Below are 24,617 nucleotides of genomic sequence, written 5' to 3'. Positions count from 1 at the left end.
TGTGGCCCAGCAACCTCAACATCTGCCGAGCTGTGATCTGCTGGGACGCTCGCACCCGCGAGACGAGGGACAACAAGTTGTTGGCTCTCGCCTCTGGGAGATAGGCGCGAGCCGTCCGAGAATCCAGCAGAGCTCCTATGAATTCGAGTCTCTGTGCCGGGAGAAGATGGGACTTTGGGTAATTTATCACAAACCCCAGTAGCTCCAGGAGGCGAATAGTCATCTGCATGGACTGCAGGGCTCGTGCCTCGGACGTGTTCTTCACCAGCCAATCGTCGAGATATGGGAACACGTGCACCCCCAGCCTGCGAAGTGCTGCTGCTACTACAGCCAGGCACTTTGTGAACACCATGGGCGCAGAGGCGAGCCCAAAGGGTAGCACACAGTACTGGAAGTGACGTGTGCCCAGCTGAAATCGCAGATACTGTCTGTGAGCTGGTAGTATCGGGATGTGTGTGTAGGCATCCTTCAAGTCCAGAGAGCATAGCCAATCGTTTTCCTGAATCATGGGAAGTAGGGTGTCCAGGGAAAGCATCCTGAACTTTTCTTTGACCAGATATTTGTTCAGGGCCCTTAGGTCTAGGATGGGACGCATCCCCCCTGTTTTCTTTTCCACAAGGAAGTACCTGGAATAGAATCCCAGCCCTTCTTGCCCGGATGGCACGGGCTCGACCGCATTGGCGCTGAGAAGGGCGGAGAGTTCCTCTGCAAGTACCTGCTTGTGCTGGAAGCTGTAAGACTGAGCTCCCGGTGGACAATTTGGAGGTTTTGAGGCCAAATTGAGGGTGTATCCTTGCCGGACTATTTGGAGAACCCACTGATCGGAGGTTATGAGAGGCCACCTTTGGTGAAAAGCTTTCAACCTCCCTCCGACTGGCAGGTCGCCCGGCACTGACACTTGGATGTCGTCTATGCTCTGCTGGAGCCAGTCAAAAGCTCGCCCCTTGCTTTTGCTGGGGAGCCGAGGGGCCTTGCTGAGTCGCACGCTGCTGATGAGAGCGAGCGCGCTGGGGCTTAGCCTGGGCCACAGGCTGTCGAGAAGGAGGATTGTACCTACGCTTGCCAGAAGAGTAGGGAACAGTCTTCCTTCCCCAAAAAAATCTTCTACCTGTAGAGGTAGAGGCTGAAGGCTGCCGGCGGGAGAACTTGTCGAATGCGGTGTCCCGCTGGTGGAGCTGCTCTACCACCTGCTCGACTTTCTCTCCAAAAATGTTATCCGCACGGCAAGGCGAGTCCGCAATCCGCTGCTGGATTCTATTCTCCAGGTCGGAGGCACGCAGCCATGAGAGCCTGCGCATCACCACACCTTGAGCAGCGGCCCTGGACGCAACATCAAAGGTGTCATACACCCCTCTGGCCAGGAATTTTCTGCACGCCTTCAGCTGCCTGACCACCTCCTGAAAAGGCTTGGCTTGCTCAGGGGGGAGAGCATCAACCAAGCCCGCCAACTGCCGCACATTGTTCCGCATGTGTATGCTCGTGTAGAGCTGGTAAGACTGAATTTTGGCCACGAGCATAGAAGAATGGTAGGCCTTCCTCCCAAAGGAGTCTAAGGTTCTAGAGTCCTTGCCCGGGGGCGCCGAAGCATGCTCCCTAGAACTCTTAGCCTTCTTTAGGGCCAGATCCACAACTTCAGAATCATGAGGCAACTGAGTGCGCATCAGATCTGGGTCCCCATGGATTCGGTACTGGGAGTCAATCTTCTTGGGGATGTGGGGATTAGTTAAGGGTTTTGTCCAGTTCGCAAGCAATGTCTTTTTTAGGACATGGTGCAAGGGAACAGTGGACGCTTCCTTAGGTGGAGAAGGATAGTCCAGGAGCTCAAACATTTCAGCCCTGGGCTCGTCCTCCACAACCACCGGGAAGGGGATGGCCGTAGACATCTCCCGGACAAAGGAAGCGAAAGAAAGACTCTCAGGAGGAGAAAGCTGTCTTTCAGGAGAGGGAGTGGGATCGGAAGGAAGACCCTCAGACTCCTCGTCAGAGAAATATCTGGGGTCTTCTTCCTCTTCCCACGAGGCCTCACCCTCGGTGTCAGACACAAGTTCACGGACCTGTGTCTGCAACCGTGCCCGACTCGACTCCGTGGAGCCACGTCCACGATGGGGGCGTCGAGAGGTAGACTCCCTCGCCCGCATCGGCGAAGCTCCCTCCGCCGACGTAGTCGGGGAGCCTTCCTGGGAGGCGACGGCAGCCGGCACCGCACGCGGCACCGACGCCGGAGACCTCACCTCGGGCGATGGGCCAGCCGGCGCCACGCTCGACGGTACCGGTGGCGCAAGCACCGCCGGTACCGGAGGGGTAGGGCGCAACAGCTCCCCCAGGATCTCTGGGAGAACGGCCCGGAGGCTCTCGTTCAGAGCGGCTGCGGAGAAAGGCATGGAAGTCGATGCAGGCGTCGACGTCAGAACCTGTTCCGGGCGTGGAGGCTGTTCCGGGCTGTCCAGAGTGGAGCGCATCGACACCTCCTGAACAGAGGGTGAGCGGTCCTCTCGGTGCCGATGCCTACTGGGTGCCGACTCCCTCGGCGACCCAGAGCTCTCGGTACCGACACGGGAAGGGGACCGGTGACGATGCTTCTTCGATTTCTTGGAACGAAGCATGTCACCGGAGCTTCCCGATACCGACGAGGAGGACGTAGAATCCAGCCGTCGCTTCCTCGGGGCCGAGGCCGAAGGAGGTCGGTCTCGGGGGGGCTGTACCGCAGGAGCCCTCAGGGTAGGGGGAGACCCACCCGAAGGCTCACCGCCACCAGCAGGGGAATGGACAGCCCTCACCTGCACTCCCGACGATGCATCACCGTCCGACGACATCAGCAGACGAGGTCCCAGTACCACCGACGTCGATGCAGCTATCCGATGTCTCGGCGCCGATGCAGAGGGCCGATGCCTCGATGCACTCGATGCACTGGCGGCCGAGGATGAAGCTCTGGACGCTGAAGACGTCGATGCACTCGATACCCCCGGTGCCGATGCCGACGAAGAGCCCGAGAACAAAACGTTCCACTGGGCCAATCTCGCTACCTGAGTCCGCCTTTGCAAAAGGGAACACAGACTACAGGCCTGAGGGCGGTGCTCGGCCCCCAGACACTGAAGACACGACACGTGCCTGTCAGTGAGCGAGATAACCCGGGCGCACTGGGTGCACTTCTTGAAGCCGCTGGAAGGCTTCGATGTCATGGGCGGAAAAATCACGCCGGCGAAATCAAAATCCGAAATGACGAAATTGAGCACCAAAACTTTGAGGGAGAAAAATCTCGACCGAGGCCGAAAAGAGGCCTACCCCGACGACGAAAGAAAACTTACCGGGGCAAAGTCTGAAAATACGGGAAGGGGCAAAACGAAACCCGAGGGGGCTTCCGGAGCACTTCCCAACAATTTTTGAAGATTTTCCGAAGAAAAAACAACACGTCGAAGACAAAGGACGCGCGAGGTCGACATTCCAGGGCTCGACACGGCGAAAACACGACCGTACCGAGTGCGGACGAAAGAAGACTGGCCGGCTCGAGCCGGTTTCGGGCGGGAAGACAGCCGCGCAGGGCGCGCGAGGGCTAGCAAAGGACTTTGCTAGTGAAGATTCCGATTGGAGGGGCTGCCGTGGACGTCACCCCATCAGTGAGAACAAGCAGCCTGCTTGTCCTCGGAGAATATGTGTATTACAGATTTAATAATTTATGTTTCATGTTTCGTTAGCCAATTTTTATGTTTAAATGTATTGAGATTATATGGAGAAATTTGACCTTATCTGTTAATTTACTTTCCTTTAGTCCCTCCAGACTGTCCTAGACGGATGGGTTATGCACTCCTACCAAAAGGTGGGTGGAGACTGAGAACTACAGTATTCTTATGGAGCCTAGAAGTTAGCTGTGCAGTCCCTCCCAGAGTCAGTATGAACATGAGAAGCAGAAAGAATTAAACAGAATAAAAAAAACAACAAATCTCCCCTAACCCTTCTCTCCCATGGTTTCAAAATCTCACACAATGCGCAGGAACGCTGAGCTGCCAAGGAAGCAGCTGCTTCAAACAGCAAGAGCAGTCACAAAGAATCTGCTGTTGAAAACGAGCTGTACAACGTCCTCTGGTTCCTTGTCTACTCTCCACAAAGAGAGCTCTGTATCACAAAGATTTTTTTTTTTTGTAACAAAAACACACACCTCCATCCAAAAGGCAGCACTCCCCAGGAAGTACACCGAAACAAATCTCCAAAGGAGATAAAGCAAAGTTACTCACCTGTAGCAGGTGTTCTCTGAGGAAAGCAGGTCATTGGATTCTCACAGTTGAGTGATGTCATCTGATGGATCTCAGTGTGGATGCTGACTAGCGAGATTAACTTAGAATTTTTCTAGCAGTGTCCCACCACACATTTGCTGGCAAACTAAACTCAGTCCCTTGAAGACACCAGCATAGAGCTTAAACAGTGCTATTACAGAGGGGCTGAGTACCTGGGAATAGCAGGCCAAATTTCATCTAGGAGAGGAGAAAGCGGGAGATCAGCCTCAGAATCTGAACCCTGGGGCAATGGAGAGTCCAAGAGGTCCCCCATATCCCCAAAGGAGGAGACCCCCAATGGTCCCTCAGAGGTCCGAAGGCCCTCTCACACACAAAAAGGGGACTCAGATTCTGTGGTTAAAGCCTGCTTAACCAGCAGTGATGCCACAGACAAACAGGGTTCAACCCCAGGGATGATAAAAAGAAACCAGCCGAAATAAATTGGTTCACATTCACACAGTCAATGAGGCTCACTGGTGACCGTCAAAGCTTGCAGTCAGCAGCCATCTGCTAAACCCACAGGGAAAGGGAAATAGGACTTGATATACCGCCTTTCTGTGGTTTTTGCAACTACATTCAAAGCTGTTTACATAGTATACACAGGTACTTACTTTGTACCTGGGGCAATGGAGGGTTAAGAGACTTGCCCAGAGTCACAAAGAGCTGCAATGGGAATCGAACCCACTTATCCAGGATCAAAGTCCGCTGCACTAACCACTAGGCTACTCGAGTCTCAGAACTGCAAGCACAGGCTGACAACTGGGCAAGCAATTTTAACAAGGACTTCTCAACAAGGCTGGAACATTTAAGTTCCCAAGTCAATGCAGATATATCAGTTAAATGTCCTGAGACAGAACTCTGAGAACGTGTAACAAAAATATCATGATTACCAGCTTTTTATTCTTATTCAAACTGGGCACAAGTAACAAGCGAATAGCATTGAAATGTTTCCCCTTTTTGTATTTAGTTATAAAACTGATTAAGGACAAGCATGATACAGATCCTTACTAAAACAGGATAAAGGAGTCCAGACACTGATCTACACTGCAGACATCATACCAGCCTCATGCAGAATCCAGAATTAAAAAAGTGCATTGATGTCACTGAATGAGAGGACTATATTGCTCTGAAAAATTACTTTCAAGAGCAATAAATTTCTCAAATTATTTTCTAACATATAAACTTCATTTTTTTTCAGCACTTCATTGTAATATCATTTCCCCACTAATACTATATGCTCACCAGTACTTGTACTTGAAAACAAATCACTGCAGGTTCCTCTCTCATAGAATCTAGCTTCTGCATGCCACAAGTTTGATTAAAACACTGCATCATTATACCTAACTGCTTGGATACTATTTGGGTGATTCTAAAGAATTTCCATGCTCTGAGTATTATAATTTAAATAATGAAAGATCATAGTTTACCCCCAAGCGCCTCCATACACATGGACTTAGCTAATGAAAAACTAAAAGCCACAATGCTTTTACAATGGCTGACTGCACCACATTTGGAGTGACAGCTGATGCTATGTCTCCACAAAGAGGCTAATTCCTAAGAAGCTTGTCATCCCAAATTCACACACTTAAATCCCTGTTAAACTGTTGTATGAAGCACTCTATTTACCATATAAAGTGCTATGCAAGATCATAACTGCATTATTTGTAAACATATTACCAAAAAAGAAAAAAAAAAAAAAAAGAATACAAAAAGTAGACCCCCCCGCCTTACTACCTTACAATCCCGGGTGGTCTAGTGGTATATTCAGGGCAGGAGTGATCCCCCCAGTCACTCCTGCTTATGTCAGCTCTACTCTCAAAATGTCTGTTGTGATCTCTTGTAGAAGTCTTGCGAGACTGCCACTAGAGATCATGGCAGCCATTTTGAGAGCAGAGCCAACATGGGCAGGATCGACTGGGGATCACTCCTGCCTTGACTACACGCCTACATTGCCAGGGATTGTAAGATAGGCCTGAGGGGAAGGGGAGGGGGCTGAGGAAGAGAAACTACTACTTAACATTTCTAAAACGCTACTAGGGTTACGCAGCGCTGTACAATTTAACATGGAAGGACAGTCCCTGCTCAAGGAGCTTACAATCTAAAAGACAGGTGTACATTCTAAAGACAAGTGTACAATCTAAGAGACAAATGTAGAGTCAATCTGATAGGGCAGATAGATTGGGGGGCATACTATATTTCTCAAAAGGTTAGGTGCCGAATGCAGCATTGAAGAGGTGATTTTTAAGCAGAGATTTGAAGATGGGTAGGGAGGGGGCTTGGCGTAGGGGTTGAGGAAGTTGTTCCAGGCATAGGGTGAGGCAAGGCAGAATGAGCGGAGCCTGGAGTTGGCAGTGGTGGAGAAGGGTACTGAAAGGAGGGATTTGTCCTGCGAGCGGAGGTTACGGCGGGAACATAGGGGGAGATGAGGGTAGAGAGGTAGTGAGGAGCCGCAGACCGGGTGCATTTGTAGGTAAGGAGGAGAAGCTTGAATTGTATGCGGTATCTGATCGGAAGCCAGTGAAGTGACTTGAGCAGAGGGGTGATATGAGTATATCGGTTCTGGCGGAATATAAGACGTGCGGCAGCGTTCTGAACGGATTGGAGGGGGGGACAGATGGCTAAGTGGGAGGCCGGTGAGGAGTAAGTTGCAGTAGTCAAGGCGAGAGGTAATGAGAGCGTGGACGAGAGTTCGAGTGGTGTGCTCAGAGAGGAAAGGGCGAATTTTGCTGATGTTGAAGAGGAAGAAGCGACAGGTCTTGGCAGTCTGTTGGATATGCGCAGAGAAGGAGAGGGAGGAATCGAAGATGACTCCGAGGTTGCGGGCAGATGGGACGGGGAGGATGAGGCTGTTATCAACTGAGATAGAGAGTGGAGGAAGAGGAGAAGTGGGCTTAGGTGGAAAGACGAGGAGCTCGGTTTTGGACATGTTCAGCTTCAGGTGGCGGTTGGACATCCAGGCAGCAATGTCGGATAAGCAGGCCGATACCTTGGCCTGGGTTTCCGCGGTGATGTCTGGTGTGGAGAGATATAGCTGGGTGTCATCAGCATAAAGATGATACTGAAAACCATGAGATGAGATCAGTGAGCCTAGGGAAGAGGTGTAGATTGAGAAGAGAAGGGGTCCAAGGACAGATCCCTGGGGGACTCCAACAGATAGTGGGATGGGAGTGGAGGAAGATCCATGAGAGTGTACCGTGAAGGTGCGGTGGGAGAGATAAGAGGAGAACCAGGAGAGGACAGAGCCTTGGAACCCAAAAGAGGACAGTGTGGCAAGAAGTAAATCATGATTGACAGTGTCAAACGCGGCGGATAGATCGAGGAGGATGAGGATGGAATAGTGGCCTCTGGATTTGGCAAGGAGCAGGTCGTTGCAGACTTTAGAGAGTGCTGTTTCTGTCGAGTGTGAAGGGGGCGAAAACCGGATTGAAGTGGATCGAGGATGGCATGAGAAGAGAGAAAATCAAGGCAGCGGCTGTGAATGGTGCGCTCAAGTATTTTGGAGAGGAAGGGTAGGAGAGAGATGGGGCGGTAGTTGGAGGGGCAGGTAGGGTCAAGTGATGGTTTTTTTAGGAGAGGTGTGACTACGGCGTGCTTGAAGGTGTCAGTGACAGTTGCAGTGGAGAGAGAAAGGTTAAGGACAAAGCACAGGTTTTCGGCTTCCACCAAAAACACAAAGTCAGTTTCGGCCAAAACTAAAACCATGGTCATAGCCTTTTGGCCAAAACCTAGCAGAAAGGATTTTGGGCCAGTTTTGACATCTTAACCAAAACTCAGTCGGCCTCTATGTCTGCTGCAGTAGAAGAAACACTGCACACAAAATGGCCACCGTTCCTGCCAAATACATCAGCTTCTGCAGCTGGGAGCTAGGCCAGGGACCTGAACAACAGCCTGACATTCTCTGCTGGAGGTAGAGGAAATACTAGAGCTTTCCACTGAGCACAGCAGGTTATACTGGTGATGTCACTGAGAAAAGATCAGTTTTTCTACCTTGATCTGCTGGCAGGAAGTGATAACACCCACTTGTCCAGGATGGTACAGACTTGATGCTAAGGAAACGCTGCTTAGTTAAAGAACTCGGACAATCCTAAATACATCCTATATAATAAAAAGCACCTCCAACATTTTGAAGCTGACTCTGTGGCACTGTGGCAGTGTAGGATTCGTAAGTCTGTAGTTCAGCATTTCATCGGCTCTCACTGTCCCTGCCCTCACATCGAGGAAACGGAACGCTGCATAGTTGCCAAGCAAACAAACGCGATGACACAGGAATGAAGAACCAATCAGACAGAACGGAACTTGGAGGAGGGAAGTGGAGTGGATTGAATCTCTAACAAACAATCATATACAGGGAGGTATGAACATCAGTGGAGGCAAGTGCATAGAACGGAAGGGAAGACAAACATTTAATCACTTTGTCATTCACACACATATACAGACATCACACACACACTCACTCAATCACTCTGTGTATCTCTCTTTTACACTGTCACTCTCAGTCTCTCACATGGGCAAATGTATGTTGCATTCTCAGGAGTAAAAAGCTCTTCTAATGTGATTGTTAAACTGATTGAAGGGCCTGAACAAGGAAAACTTTTACCACATTGTAACACAGTTTACACAAAAAATATTGTATATAAAGAAATCTTACACATGTAAACAACAATTATATTCAGAATACAACCGTGGAAACATTAATGGCAGGAACTCATTACATTGCTAGCGCCCGTTTCATTGCGTTAAGAAACCGGCCTTTTTTTACTAGTTATCTAATAAAGTCAGTTCAGGAAAGGCCAGTGTCATGATTTATTACATTATTAATCTTAAATGGAAGCTAAAAAGCTGGCCCCCCTCCCCCCACTCTCAGCACACGATGCCTGCTGTTTTGAATGTTGTTAACTGCTTAGTTACCTGTTTGGGTTCAATTTGCATTATATCAAGTACCAAGAAAATAAATACATTTTTATATATATAATACATACATACACACACACAAGATAACTTTTTTAAGTTACCACCTTATACATACTTTTATTTATATTTTTAATCCACTTGAATGTACACAAAGGTTAACAGGGAAACCACATCTAAGATTATGTAAAAAAATAGATGTAAACCAGGATCAGTGTATGCATGAGATCTTTAAGTAAACTGGGCATAAAGAATCCAGCCCTTATTAGAAGAAACACTCTCATTTTGAATCAGGAGAAAAGTAATGTGAGCAACAGAAGAAAATCAAAAACTATTTCCTTACCGTCCCCTTCATCTACAACTGCCTGGATCACCACTGGGAGAATCCCCTTATCCAAATCAAAATTCAGCTGTTGGGAAAGAACACAAGAAGGTAAGGCTGTTACACCATTCAGAATATTTTATAAGAATTCAGGGTCTACAAGAACTCACACATGATGGGGGCAATGATATGCACTCTAATCTCTCATATATGTTCATTAAGGATAGATGAAAACCCAACCCATTTATTCTCCTCCAGGAGTAGAATTGACTACCACCATAATAAAATAAAGCAGAAGAAATATGCACATCACCATCTGGAACTCCAAACGGTATTACATAGCACTTGTCAAGATACACAGCACCAAGAAAATTACAATGCAACCAGCACAAAATGCTAATCTCCCATTACTCAACCAGCTCAGTCCAGAATGGAATTACTAATCAGTCTGCTTCTGCAGAGTTCTAATAACTATATCAATCAATCAATCAAAATTAGAAGCTGAAGAACACAGCATGAAAAGAGTCTGTGCATTTGTGAATTGCTGCTTTTTCAGCAGAAGCAGCTGAGACACATTATATAATGTGCCAGAGCCTGCACCTCATAACTAACAGCTAAAGATAACAGGTTCAATTACAGCTAATAGAAGAGGTTCTGAAGTGCTCTAATCTACCAAAACACAAAGCTAATTTTCTGCATTAGATATTTTCAAACATTACAAAACTAAAAAAGCAGGCGAATTAATTTTTGACCACATAATTTGCTATTCTGCCTATTAAAGTCTTCCTCAGGCAATGCAACTGTGTGAATCTAACCCCTTTAAAGCACACTGAATGAAACTGTAAAAAGCAGGATTTAGGTGGAATAGCTGAATTTCAAAAAAACCCTTGCATTAGGGAAGATAATGCAAGCAAAAGGAGAATGATCTGCTTGAATCAAGGTGATTAAAAATAGGGATAAAGGGACTAACATTTGGAAATTAGACAGACCCACTGTAGAAGAAAAAAGCATAGATGCAAAGGAAGAGGGCAGCAGAGACAGACAGGAAAAACTGCTACCAGAAACTCTTGGGGTAGGGAAAGGGGATGGGACTTGATATACCACCTTTCTATGGTTACAATCAAAGTGGTTTACATATTATTTACAGGTATTTATTTTGTACCTGGGGCAATGGAGGGTTAAGTGACTTGCCCAGAGTCACAAGGAGCTGTAATGGGAATTGAACCCAGTCCCCCAGGCCACTGCGCTAACCATTAGGCTACTCCTCCTCCTTTTATAATTTTGTGCAGAAGCGTTGGGAAGCAAGTTTGGATTTTTAGCTCATTCTTTTTTCAGTAGTAGCTTACAGGAAGGTTAAGCAACTTGCCTAAGATCACAAAGAATGGAAGTGGGATCTGAGGCTGGCTTCTGTGGTTCTCCCCTCACTACCCTGACCATTAGGCTACCTTTCCACTCTGCAAACAACATACTCTGCAGAATTTTAAATATTTTTATATTGCATCATAAATGATTGCTCATATATGCTTTTTTGTTGTTGTTTCTGTTACAGGATATACCAGATGTACTATAAGGCCTACCTTTCCCTCAGAGCTGTCATTAGGGGGTCTGTAAACAGAGCACTTGCCCTGGGCCTCCATGCTAGAAGGGGCCCCAAGCCTGCCCAAAACCAAAGGCAGAACAGCCTTATGGCAGACTTTGGGGATCCCTTACAGATCTCTGCCCTGGGTCTGTGTAACACTGCCCCCATCCCAACCTCGACAAGATACTTTAACATGCTCTCATGTTCCTCTCCTCTTAGATGCACACATTGAAGCCACATAAAAATTATTAGTTATTTTAGCATCCTTCAATAGAGGAAATGGAGACATGACAAACTGAATATGAAATGCTGCAACAAAGCAGTTAAAATAAAGCAGTAGAAAATTCAGACAAGAATCACTTAGACTCTACTGACGTAAATGTAGGCACAATGTGTTAAACAAGCAAAGAAAGTGTGGTGACAAGTTTAAAATTGGTATTAGGAGTTCAAAGAAACTGTGAAACACAGATATTGGCTGCATAAGGATTATTTCAAAGGGATTAATTGCTGTGGCTCTTCCTTTGGAATCTGTTGCTGTTCTAGGACATTAGTTTTGCTTTAGGTTCTGAAATGATGTCCAGTAGTAGTAGAGGCTTTAGTATATCAGAACATCAAGTACCGTTTCCCAAGCCCAAGGATTTCTTTTTTTTTTTAAAGAGGAAACATTTATTGCAAACTGAGAAGCAAAGAAATTCACAAATCAATTTTATTTATTCAGTTATTTGATATACCACCATTCAAGACAAGCCATCAAAGTGGTGTACAATACCAGCTATATTACAACAGAACAATACAAACCAACAAGAGAAGGGAGAGCGACATGACTAGAAAAGGCCTGACAGAAAAGCATATACCGTATTTTTCGGACTATAAGACGCACCGGACCATAAGACGCACCTAGGTTTTAGAGGAGGGAAATAGGAAAAAAAAAATTTTCCTTTTTCCCTCCTCTAAAACCTAGGTGCTCCGGTGCGTCTTGTCCGAATCCCTCCCTCCGAGTTCGGGATCGCCCTCCCCCCGGCCCTGTCACCACTTCTCCCTACTCACGTCACGCGATCTTCCCTGGTGGTCTAGTGACGTCGGGGCAGGAAAGAGCCCCCTCTTTCCTGCCCAGCGCGCTGCTTTCCATCCTCCTGTATGCAGCCTGATGGTCTTGGCGAGATTCAAAATGGCCGCCGAGACTTCAATTCTCGGCTGTCATTTTGAATCTCGCAGAGACCGTCAGGCTGCATACAGGAGGATGGAGAGCAGCGCGCTGAGCAGGAAAGAGGGGGCTCTTTCCTGCCCCGACATCACTAGACCACCAGGGAAGATCGCGTGACGTGAGTAGGGAGAAGTGGTGACAGGGCCGGGGGGAGGGCGATCCCGAACTCGGAGGGCGGGCGGCCAGCCAGCCAGCCAGCCAAATCTACCTTCGGACTATAAGACGCACCCCCCATTTTCCTCCCAAATTTTGGGGGAAAAAAGTGCGTCTTATAGTCCGAAAAATACGGTATTTAAGGATAATTTAAAATTTTTTATGGGAGCTCTCTAACTAGAGATCAACTGGAAACACATTCCAGAGTGATAGGGCCAAGCAACTAAAGGCATTACTCCAAGAAGAATGTAGCCTTAATTTAGCCAAGGAGAAGAATAAGAAGATAAGAATAGTTATACTGGGTCAGACCAATGGTCCATTCAGCACAATATTCTGTATCCAACAGTGGCCAATTCAGGTCACAAGCACCTGGCAGAAACCCAAATAGTAGCAACATTCCATGCTACCAATCCAGGGCAAGAAGGACTTCTCTGTGACTCTCAATAGTATATGGACTTTTCCTCCAGGAACTTGTCCAAACCTTCTTTAAACCCAGATACTCTAACTGTTCTTACCACATCCTCCAGCTGCGAGTTCCAGAGCTTAACAATTCATTTTGTGAAAAAAATATTTCCTCCTGTTTTAAAAGTATTTCCATGTAACTTCATTGAGTGTTCCCTAGTCTTTGTACACTTTCAAAAGAATAAAAAATTGATTCACTTTTACCTGTTCTACACCACTGAGGATTTTATAGACTTCAATCATATCCCCCCCCCGGCTGTCTCTTTTCTATGCTGAAGAGCCCTAACCTCTTTAGCCTTTCCTCATATGAGAGGAGTTCTACCCCCTTTATCATTTTGGCTGCTCTTCTTTGAACCTTTTCTAATTCCAATATATCTTTTCTGAGATGCAGTAACCAAAATGGAATACAATACTCAAGGTGAGGCCACACCATGAAGTGATACAGAGGCATTATAGTATTATTGGTCTTATTTACATTCCCTTCAAACACAAATGAAATCAAGCTCGGTTTGAACACCATGGACTCATAAGCAAATTCATTCCAACTGAAACTGAATACCGAAAAACTTCACTGCCTCATCCTCTCATCACCACACAATAAGTACAAACCCACAGCCATAAACACCCCAGACCACACCCTCCCTATCTCAGACACCCTAAAAATACTCAGCGTCATAATCGATCGCAACCTTACTCTTGAAAGCCAAGTAAACTCCATAACAAAGAAAATGTTCTACTCACTGTGGAAACTTAAACTTATAAAACCTTTCTTCCCGAGGGAAATATTTCACAATATAATACAATCAATGGTACTAAGCCATGCAGACTATTGTAACGGAATCTACGTGGGATGTAAGGATCAACTCATAAAGAAACTCCAGACTGCCCAAAACACAGCAGCCAGGCTGATATTCGGTAAAACACGATTTGAAAGTGCCAAACCCCTCCAAGAAAAAATGCATTGGCTCCCAATCAAAGAAAGTATCACCTTCAAAATATGCACCCTGGTCCACAAAATTCTACGGCGAAGTCCCAAGCTACATGACAGACCTCATAGATCTACCAACCAGAAACAGATCCGGATCATCACGATCACACCTAAACCTTCACTACCCAAACTGCAAAGGACTCAAATACAAAGCAACCTATGCATCCAGCTTCTCCTATATAAGCACACAACTATGGAGCGAACTGCCAAAAGCCGTGAAAATACATGACCATTTAAATTTCAGGAAATCACTAAAAAACAACCTGCTCAAAAAGGCATACCCTACTGACCCAACTTAAATGCCTAAACTCTGCAACACAGCAAAACCAAAGAGCGTATTGAACACTATAGAACCTTCCTCTCTTCAACCCCATAAAAACTGAAACACAAGTACCTTATTCTATCACTACATCACCTTGTATCTGTCTCCCTACCGGACTTGGCGAACGCCTTCACGGTATTATGTAAGCCACACTGAGCCTGCAAATAGGTGGGAAAATGTGGGATACAAATGTAATAATAAATTTTACCATCCCTTTCTTAATAATTCCTAGCATCCTGTTTTCTATTTTAGCTACCACCACACACTCGGCAGATTTCAGCATATTGTCTACAATGACACAAGATCTTTTTCTTGGGGGCTAACTCCCAAGGTGGACACTAGCATAAGGTAACTAATCTGGATTATTCTTCCCAATGTGCATCACTTTGCATTTATCCACATTAAATTTCATCTGCCATTCTACAATTTTTCACAGTCCGCAGCAGTGGGATTTGAACCGGAAAACCAGATGGAAGTTGGTGTAATAATGTAAATGTTTGGGTAAACTGCACTCCCAGTCCCTGTTACTTTCCTGATGAGAAATGAGCTGGGATTTTGGTGATGTCTCTCCACTCCCCCCCACCCCATTTCGTAAGAGATAGAAGTAAGCAAAATGGTTTCCATATAGGAAATTATTTCTTAGTTAGAAACTTTCTTTAAAGCAGTTCTTCTCAATCTAGTCCTCAGGACACATTCCAGGTCATTCCTGGTGGGAGGAATCATGGAGGGGTTTCATAAAGTTCTAAATAGTGCTCACGGTATAATTCATCCTTTGAAATCTAATTTTATATAGTATCACACTAGGTTTAATGCTATTATCCCTTCCAAGCCAACACAATATTTGGGTACTGCATATACTGCTCATGCTATCCACACTACTCTCGCCTTTAAGTCAAAGAGACACACAGAAACACCGCCATGCACATATGTAGAGAGAGAGGAAAGAATTCCATTAAGAATATGCTGCATGTTTTCCCACATCCTTTCTTTTAAGCTGTCTTATAAACCATCAAAGGAACAAGTTCATAATTTTGGACTCTTCTCACTTGGAAACGTTTCTAAATGATAAATGTAACAGCTTAAATTGAATTTCCTTTTATATTCCATTTTCTGCCCCCCCCCCCCCCCCCCCCAATGTTAGGAATCCTTTTTTATTAGTCTTTTCAATGCAACAGATGTTGGAAAACTATGCATAAGGTGTTGAGAATGTGATCAAATTTGGCAAGGGAAAACTAGTGAAAATGCTTACTGAGTTCAAAAATGAAACAGATTGGACTACTGTTTCCAGAAAAATAGGCTCCCCCAAAAAATGGCCCAATGCACTTCTATGGAAGAAGCAGTTCCAGCTTCTGCAGTACAGAAATTGACACACTGAAAGTTAATAAATTGTTCCTTAAACTGCATCTCCTTTCTTTTCTACTCTCCCAGTTATAGACACACACATACACAGAGGCAACAGGAATCTCTGCCGAATCCGTGCCAGCTCTTCTCCTCGAATGCAGCAGTTCCAGTCTGCTTGTTGTTACTGCCTACCGGAAGTTGTCACTGTTCGTATCCTTTATTACCCTACTGCCTAGCAGTGCACGATAGGTGTGCTCCTTTTGCGCATTTTCTTTTACATCATAGGTAAGTTTTTATTCTACGAGGAGTCCTTTTTCTCTATCTTGATTTTTACCCTTTTCTCCATGACTCTGGTATCATTCCGGTCTTCTGGGGACACCAACCCCAGATAACACTGATTGTTTCCTCCACAACTGATAAGGCAACTACTCTGTATCCCTCTCGCCACCATGTCTCCTCTCTCCTGTGCCCTCCCCATTCCTCCCCTTCAGCTAGGAACGGTAAGTTGCCACTCCATTCACAGAAAACATTTTAAAATTTGTGATCTAATTTTAGAACACTGGTTAAATATTCTATACTTAACAAAAACTTGCCTCACTGAATCCGATGCAGCCTCTCTCAATCAAGTTGCACCTTCAGGTTATAAATATCTTTACCATAATCGTTCAACTCATCAAGGAGGAGGTTTAGCAGTTATTTATTCCTCTAAAATTAATCTCTCAGTTTGACATTTTTTTCAGCCCCCTATTGAGGAACTTCAATTTCATCTACCTAATTCTTCTTCCTTAGACTTCTTGCTCATTTATCATCCCTCTCCTCTGTCTGCTGCCTCTATTAGTTCTCTCCATACATTGTTAATCAATGACTGCCAAACTAACGCACATCCTATCATTTTAGGAGACTCCAATGTCCACATTGATGATATTAATTTCCTTAATTCAACGGACCTTTTGACTCTTATTTCAACTTAACTCTGCATTTGTTCAGTCCTACACATCGAACCAGCCATATAGATCTAGTCTTACTGCTAACTGCTGATGCCCATAACTTACTTCCCATTCATTCTTTACCTTGGATGGATCATTTCTTGATCTTGACTAATCTTTCTTTTTCTTCCTCTATATCTGCTTCCTCAGTCAAAACAACCTATTCTAGATATTTCTCTAAGCTTATGGCACTTTCTCTATCTGAGGCTCTTTCTTTGGATCTTTCTTCTTTTTATATTTTATCATTGGAATATCAAATTACATAATGGAATCTCCATCTTAATACAACTTATAATTCCAATAGCTCCTTTGACACCCCGTACCATCTCTTCCTCTAACCGTCATTCTGAACCATGGTTCGCACCTAACGTTCGGCTTCACAAACCTCAACTACGTCAGGGCGAGAGAAAATGGCTGTTTAGCTACAAGATCTTTCCTTATGATCCACTGCTTCTTCCTATAAACAGGCCATACTCACTGCTAAAAAAAATTATTCGGCCAAAATTACCAGTGCTTCTAATACAACAATACTATATAAAAACCTAAAGATATTAACTATATTTAAGACTCCTACTTGCTCCATAATCTCATTCCTTTTGCTCAGTCACTAGCAACGCACTTTCAATCTAAAATAACAAATCTGCGCAGTAATACAGATGCTAGTACTCAATCGACATCTCATCCATCCCTATCTATTCCAACTTTTGATCATAACCTTTCATTGCCTTATAGTACTCTGTCAGAGTTTCATGTTCCCTCATCTGCTGAACTCACAAGGACCATTTCACAAATTGCCTTATAGTACTCTGTCAGAGTTTCATGTTCCCTCATCTGCTGAACTCACAAGGACCATTTCACAAATGTGACCCACTACTACTCCTTCTGGATCCATTGCCCTCATCTTTATTGAAAATGTTTTAGTTAGTTCTTCTTCCTTTCTTACAGAGTGGAAATCAGCCATTATCTATCCAAAACTTAAAGATGCCAAACTTCCCTCCAGTGATCCTACTAATTATAGGCCCATAGCCAATTTGTCTTTTCTTATCAAGATCACTGAATCTATTGTTCATATACAACTCACACATTTCGTTTCCAAAATCAACATCCCAATCAAACTAGTTTCCGTCATCACCATAGCATTGAAACAGCTTTATTAGGTCTTACTAATCTTATGTTACTTTTTGGATAAATCCTGTACAGTATTTCTATCCTTGGATCTCTCTGTGGCTTTTGATTTAATTGACCACACCCTCTTACTTAACTGTTTATGTTCTATAGGTATCATTGACTATTTTTGTTTTTCTTCATGCTTGCAAAATAGGCAATACACTGTTCATTCTCAGAGTACTCAGTCTAAATCTTGTCAATCTATAGCAGGTGTTCCAAGGTTCCACACTCTCCACTACTCTTCAATATTTTTTTAGCCCTGCTTCTTACTCTTGCTGAATCCATTGATTTCACGTTCGTATATGCTGACATTCAACTAATTTGCCCAACTGACCTTTCTAATCAGCAGAACATAGTTACAATTAATGTTAAACTCAGTCTCATTACTTCATGGCTTATTGATAATAAACTGGCTCTTAACCCACAGAAATTTAAAGTTCTACTCTTCTCCCCCTTTGACCACATTCCTCTTTCATCACCAATTCTTCTCAATGGCTTTCCAGTTTCTCAAGTTCATTCTACACGCTTACTCAGATTTATACTGGATTCCATTCTTACTTTTCAAGACCAGATCTCAAAAATGCAACGATCTTTTTACAAATGTGTCTTCTTAGATCTATCCAATCCCTGCTGTAGCCCCCCACTTAACACTTTGATACATTCTCTAGTCATTTCTCAAATAGATTACTGTAATTCTCTTTATGAAGGAATCTGGATCAAAGATTGTCAACGGCTACAATTAGTTCAAAACACTATTATTAGAGTCATTTTTCACTTTAAAAAATATGATCATATAACCCCTCATCTAACGCCTCATGGCTTCCTATTTCCCATAGAATTACTTTTAATATCTTACTGCTCATTTTTAAGATGCTTGCGGTACCGGAACCCCATTACCTTCTGCGGTATCTCACTCCCTATTCCATGACTCAGCTGCTTAGATCAGAACTTAATATCCTCAATATACCCTCCTCTAGAGAAATAACTCATGAACATAGCAGGCACACAATGTTTTCAGTCCAAGGCCCTAAATTATGAAACTCCCTGACACCCTCTAAGACAGATTTCCTCACCGCCCCTCTTTAAAGCGGAGCTAAAAACCTTTCTTTTCGGGGATGCCTACTCTTAATTGCTCCATTTTTTGGTTTCAGTTAGGTAACAGTTGCCTCCCTTTTACCCTCTTGCTTTTACCTTCTCCCCATCTTTCCTATTTTAAATTGTAGTTCCTACCATTATCCAGCTGTATCCAATTTGTTATAGTTTGTTTTTATTCAACTCTTTTCTATTTTTACATTGTAAACCACCCAGATAGTTTCACTGTTGGGCAGGATAGAAAATGTTGAAATCAACATGAAACTTGTGCTCTACTCACTCCCCCTGCTCTCTATGCTAACACACCCCTACCCTAATGAGCTGCCTCTTAGTAGTTCAGATGTGTATTTCACTTTGTTTGTTGTAAATTCTATTGTGAAACCTATTGCCTGAACCACATAGCTTTCTTAATAGTTGCTGTGAGATAGATTTCAAAGGTTGGATTTTACAATTTAACCACAGGATGCCACTATCTCACAGCAACTATGGTCTTTATTCACTACACAATTCAGGTATTATATGTGTATATAATACCTGAATTGTATAGTGAATAAAGACCATGCTTTGGGATGGACTGGTCTGCTCTTCATTTTTCCACAGAAAAAATGCATAGGCAAATATGAGAGGCTTGGGGGAGGCTAAGCCTGCTTAAAACCTAGACTGGCAAACAGGAACAGGAGCAGGATCATTCAATTCTGATAGTTTAGGCTGAAAACAGGGCAGGCACTAGGACGGTGACTGAACCAGGAAGTCAGAGAAACTCTGTAGTTAATTCCTCACTTAACAACAAACATAACAACATCTGGACTTTATTTATGCTTGATATACCGCCTTTGCTGGTGAGCAGTTCAAAGTGGTGTACAAAAAAATATAAAAATATATCCACCAAAAAAAAAAAAAGAAAGAAAGAAAAGGAAATACAATCTTGGATAGGCCAGATGCTTAAGACAAGATTCAATTTACACAGACACAACATGAAAAAAGCTGGTGCCAGTCAGATTCCCACCCCTGTGGGCCAACACTTTACAGGACCAGGACACTACACCAGTGATTTCACAGTAAGAATCCTGAAGGGTAACTTTAAAACAATACACGAACGTAAAACCTTTGAAGTCAGAATGATTGAATATTTTGACACCCAACAGACAGGACTTAACAAGGATCTAGGTTTTCTAGCCCATTATAAACCATAAAGTTGTATTTCTCTGTTTAGCACTCTCCTCTCACCTACCCACACCCATCCTGTTAAACTATCAATGAAATGAAATGCTTTGATGTACTCATGCATACCTCCTATCCATCCCCACCTTGCTAGACTGTCATTGAAATGCTTTGATGCTTCACTTATATATACTATCAACTAACACATTTGCTTATTTCCGATCTGACGAAGAAGGGCAACCTTCGAAAGCTAATCGAGAAATGTATTATGTCCAATAGAAAAGGTATCATCTTATTTTCTTTTCCATGTTTTATTTTGTTTGATTTCTATTGATAACCTTTAAGAGTGGACTAACACGGCTACCACACCACTCTACTTAATCTTGGATAGGAAACAGTAGATACCAACACAAATACTATCCACAATGCAGCATTGTATTATATATCCCGCTTACACCTTGAAGTTCAAAGCGGATAACAGTAACATCAAGAGCCAGAACAATCCTCTGTGAGGACAGTAAAAAAAAAAAAAAAAAAAAAAAAGACAATTATGGTTAAAAATCTTTTTGTAGTACAAATTTCTGAAGAGCAGAGTCTTAATATTCTTCCTAAACGACAGATGAGATAACCAAAATGTACCAGCAAACTGTTTCCAATGACTGATGGCTTGAAATGAATGTCTAGTCTTGGCCTGCAGAATGAACCAATCCGTGAACAGAGGAAGAGAAACAACAATAAATGCAGAATGCCAGTGAGTGAGAGTGGGTATACAGCAGTGCAAGGAATTAAAGTCCAGGACAGTCTAGGGTAGGAAAAATGAGGTTGATCAAACTACAGCTGAGCAGGGTAGCTTATCAGCTCAGCTTCTGCTGCTGTTACTTTTCCTCAGTCATAGTAATAGAGGCTGAGTACCAGCAACCTCCCCCCTTCCTCCTCAAGACTTGTGACAGTTTCCCGGAATGGGAGATGCTGCCTCTGAAGACAAAGAAACCTCTGCGCTGGGCAGGATTGTTTTGTTAAGGAAGCAGCAAGGGCATCAGGGTCTGTGCAGATTTGTTGTTGTGTCATAAAGACATGTAAACAATCTAGATGGCTTTTATGTTGGAATGGTTGTCAAAGAGGTTAACACAGTGATTCTGTAATATAGGGTTCGCATACTAGTCTTTTCTCTACCACTATTCTCTCTGTTTGGTTCCTTTCCACTTATAGGTTGGAGGGTGGGCACAAAAGCAGATGGTCTCACTTGTTCCCAATTCCACAATGCTTCAGCAGCCAAATATGAAAGATACAATTAACCCTGCTCATGCCTAGCTTTTCTCCCCCTTTATTGGGCACCAGAATTTGCACTTCATCTTACAATGGTGGCCCACACACACATCCTGAGTTCTAAATCACTGTTCTAGGGGCACAAAGGGATTTCACCTCAATGCACAGTCACTCTCAAGCCTCACTTCTGAATAGGCCTACAAGGGCATTTACTTATCTCCAGTCCAGAGAGGTTTTACAAAAAACAACAACAAAAAAACTAAAAACAAAAACAAGGCTAATTCATATCAGAGGCTACTGAACCACTGCCTACGCATCCCGACGTTTCAGTTTGAGTTATACCTTTTTACAGGTGAAACCCATATGCAACATATTATATAATCAAAAAAGAATATAATGCTATAATTTATTTTGTATTATACAATCATAAAAATAGAAGTGACATTATCTGCAAACAATACAATGATCTAGAGGTGAAAAGCCCTGACACAGCTAAGATCCAATCATCTTAAACTGTTTATTGAATTTTGGGATCTGGCAGATCCTCTTCTCTGCTCTTCCAGCTCAGTCAAAACTAGTGCTGGGATCCTGCCACTATGAAGCTTCAATCACAACTACCCAGGGGTTCTTCCTCCCCCATTATTTTAAATAGAGTTTTCTACAGTTCTAGAGCCCTATATCATGGGCTATAAACCTAGCCACCAGGTATTGTCTTAATGACCAACTGCCCTTCCCCTCTTTGCATGTGTTGCATGGAAGCATCTTTCTCAAGCTGATTGCAGAGCATCCCCTACCAAAACATTTTCACTATAGCCACAATAAATATGGATATGAGCACACAATTTTGGAACGCGCTGCCACACAACCTGAGAACAATCTATGAACTAACCAATTTCCGCAGACTACTGAAGACCCATCTCTTTAACAAGACATACCACAAACATCAACACATATGAACTCCCTCACATATATCCAGAATTGTTTCATAATGCTTTCTTGTCCTATTACAATCGTGTTCTAACTTTACCATGTAATCCAAAATCCTTCTGTAATAGCAAATGTTTATTCTCTTCTTATTTCCATTACTCATGATGTATTGTAAGCCACATTGAGCCTGCAAAGAGGTGGGAAAATGTGGGATACAAATGCAATAAATAAATAAATAAACTGCCTCCACCACATGCAAAGCTACATCCAGCATAATTTTTGTGGCTGGCCTGGAAATCAGACTGGTCAGCGAGCATTCAAGACCCAGCTTAGACACTGATGTGGAAGACTTCATCCAAGAACAAAGTCAGGAGGCCTCCACATGACAGCACAAAGTGCTGTTACTAGCCTGGTCATTTCATTTCTTGGCACATATATTAACTATCCTTTCGGCTACTTGCCAGATTCTGCTTGCAATATCCATAGCTAATCACAATCCATCTCACAGTATATAAGGGCGACGTTAAAGACGGCTAGGTTAATTACTAATTACCTCATCATCCTTCCACTCTGAGAAATCAATCTTGAAGGAAGGCAGGGAGAACTGCTGGTTCACACCTCTTTTATAATGAACAGTCTCGGATTGGAAAGACGGATTCTTTGTGTTGTACCTGAAGAAAGCAAGCAAAGCATGCTGTAAGCAATAGCTGCAATGTATTTGGCTGCAAAACAAAACATTCATGTCTCTCTTTCAGGAAATGCACATGGAAGCACAAAGTCATAGAGAAAGACATCTGATCTCCATGAATAGCCAAAAGGCAAAGAATGAAAGAGGAACCAATGAAAGACTGGGTTTTGCTTTTTTGGTTTAAGAGATTATGCTAAGTTTTTCTTTTTTTGCCCTTAGTATATATGATGCTTGCTGTATTTTCAAATCACCAGTATAACACAGAGGGCCTGTGATCAAAGAACTGAAGCAGAACAATCTCTAGTGTCATCAGTTCCACAGCCAGAGCAGAGAGAAAACCTCCAACCCCAGCCCTCACTTCCCACTGCTCTGACTTATAGTCACTTGCAAACAGCACCTTCTTTTGTATAGAATCAACCTTCTGTGGAGTCAAAAAAACCTATTGCATTTATTTACCCGTAAGCAGAGGTACTATGTAGGAAAAAGGGGGGGGGGGGGGGGGTCAAACTACTGCTTTTTTCAAGTATCCTTAAATTTTTACCTAGAAGACATGACCTCCCTCTTTGCTTACAGATATTTTCTTTCAAGCATAAAACATATATACTGTAAATAATACTGCATCTGAGTAGAGGAGCACTGTAATGGTTATGTAATGGTTACAGCAGCAGACTTGGTTTGTAACCTGCGCTCCTCACCCGGGACAGGAAAACACCTATTATACATAAATCTAGTCCACCATCAGTACTCCTGAAAAGGAATGAGATAAATCCAAAATTAACATTCTGTGAACTCAGAAAATAGGGTTAAAGAACTAACAACTGAGGCACCATTAATCCAAACCAGGATTCCATTTATGGCTTCCAGACACTGGAATCTTCACTGTCCTCATGAAAGGTACCAAATCCCAAGCCATACTGAATGACACCTACAGTCATCCAGGGTTCCTAGTATTTAAACTACTTCTCAAATATCCTTTTGCTTTTTCACTCTTTTAGCTTCTGCAGACAGTACATTAACCTGCTGCATTTTTCTATGTCACAACAGTTATGAGACATTTCAAGCCAGGACATTTGAAGAATCAAAACATACTAATTTATTTGCTCTTTATATAACCACTTCATGCTCTTCTGATGTCTCCTTTATGCAGGATAACAGTCACTGTTCATGCCTCATGCTTTCTGTCTCTATGGTAACAGCTGTTTCCATGGCTGCTGCTGCACTTGTTGCCCTGTGGGTGCTCTCTGATCTCAATGTGTTGCAGGAGCTTGTATTTTTTTTTTTTAATAGTTAATGATCAAACAGGGCAGCAAACTGTTTCTAGTTAAATCCAGAATCAGAATATCTCATGTAAGTAAGTAGTTCAAACTAGATACTTGGATAAAATATCAACACCTTTTACCTGTAACCAAGTCACAAGTACACTAGTTAGGTTAACTAAGAGGGCACAAGTTAGAATGGCACTTGGAAGGATGGCTGCATTTGTGGGGGCAGGGTACACATGAAGTAACTGTATAACTTGTATGTACAATAATTTAACAGTATAGTAATGTAATAATGTGTCATCGAGCCTCAATCATGGTACTCCAGTCAAGCAGATCTCAAATACACATCCATTATTTTGCATGCGTGTAATAGGTAACCAGAAGGGAGTGGACAACGTAAGAACGGATCTAATTTCTCTAGAAGTGTGAGGTACTTTTGGGAATCTGCTCACAGATTGCCAAGGCAATAAACAAACCGGTTCCCCATAACTCTAAACTTGTTTTATTGGGATTGTTGGAGA

General features: G+C 43.5%; 1 protein-coding gene across 1 annotated transcript in view; it reads right to left on the bottom strand.

The window, feature by feature from the left end:
• The window catches only part of MGRN1 (mahogunin ring finger 1), a 180,203-nt gene that overhangs the window by 79,919 nt on the left and 75,667 nt on the right, over positions 1 to 24,617 (bottom strand). The window contains exons 5-6 of the mRNA XM_030212140.1: positions 22,700 to 22,817; positions 9,520 to 9,586 (exon numbers count right to left, since the gene is read on the bottom strand). Coding sequence (XP_030068000.1) covers positions 9,520 to 9,586; positions 22,700 to 22,817 — 185 coding nt within the window. The remainder of the gene's footprint in view (positions 1 to 9,519; positions 9,587 to 22,699; positions 22,818 to 24,617) is intronic.

This window comes from Microcaecilia unicolor, chromosome 8, assembly GCF_901765095.1.
Source record: "Microcaecilia unicolor chromosome 8, aMicUni1.1, whole genome shotgun sequence".
In the NCBI taxonomy this organism is placed as follows: Eukaryota; Metazoa; Chordata; class Amphibia; order Gymnophiona; family Siphonopidae; genus Microcaecilia; species Microcaecilia unicolor.
This window is presented reverse-complemented; position numbering and strand designations above follow the sequence as displayed.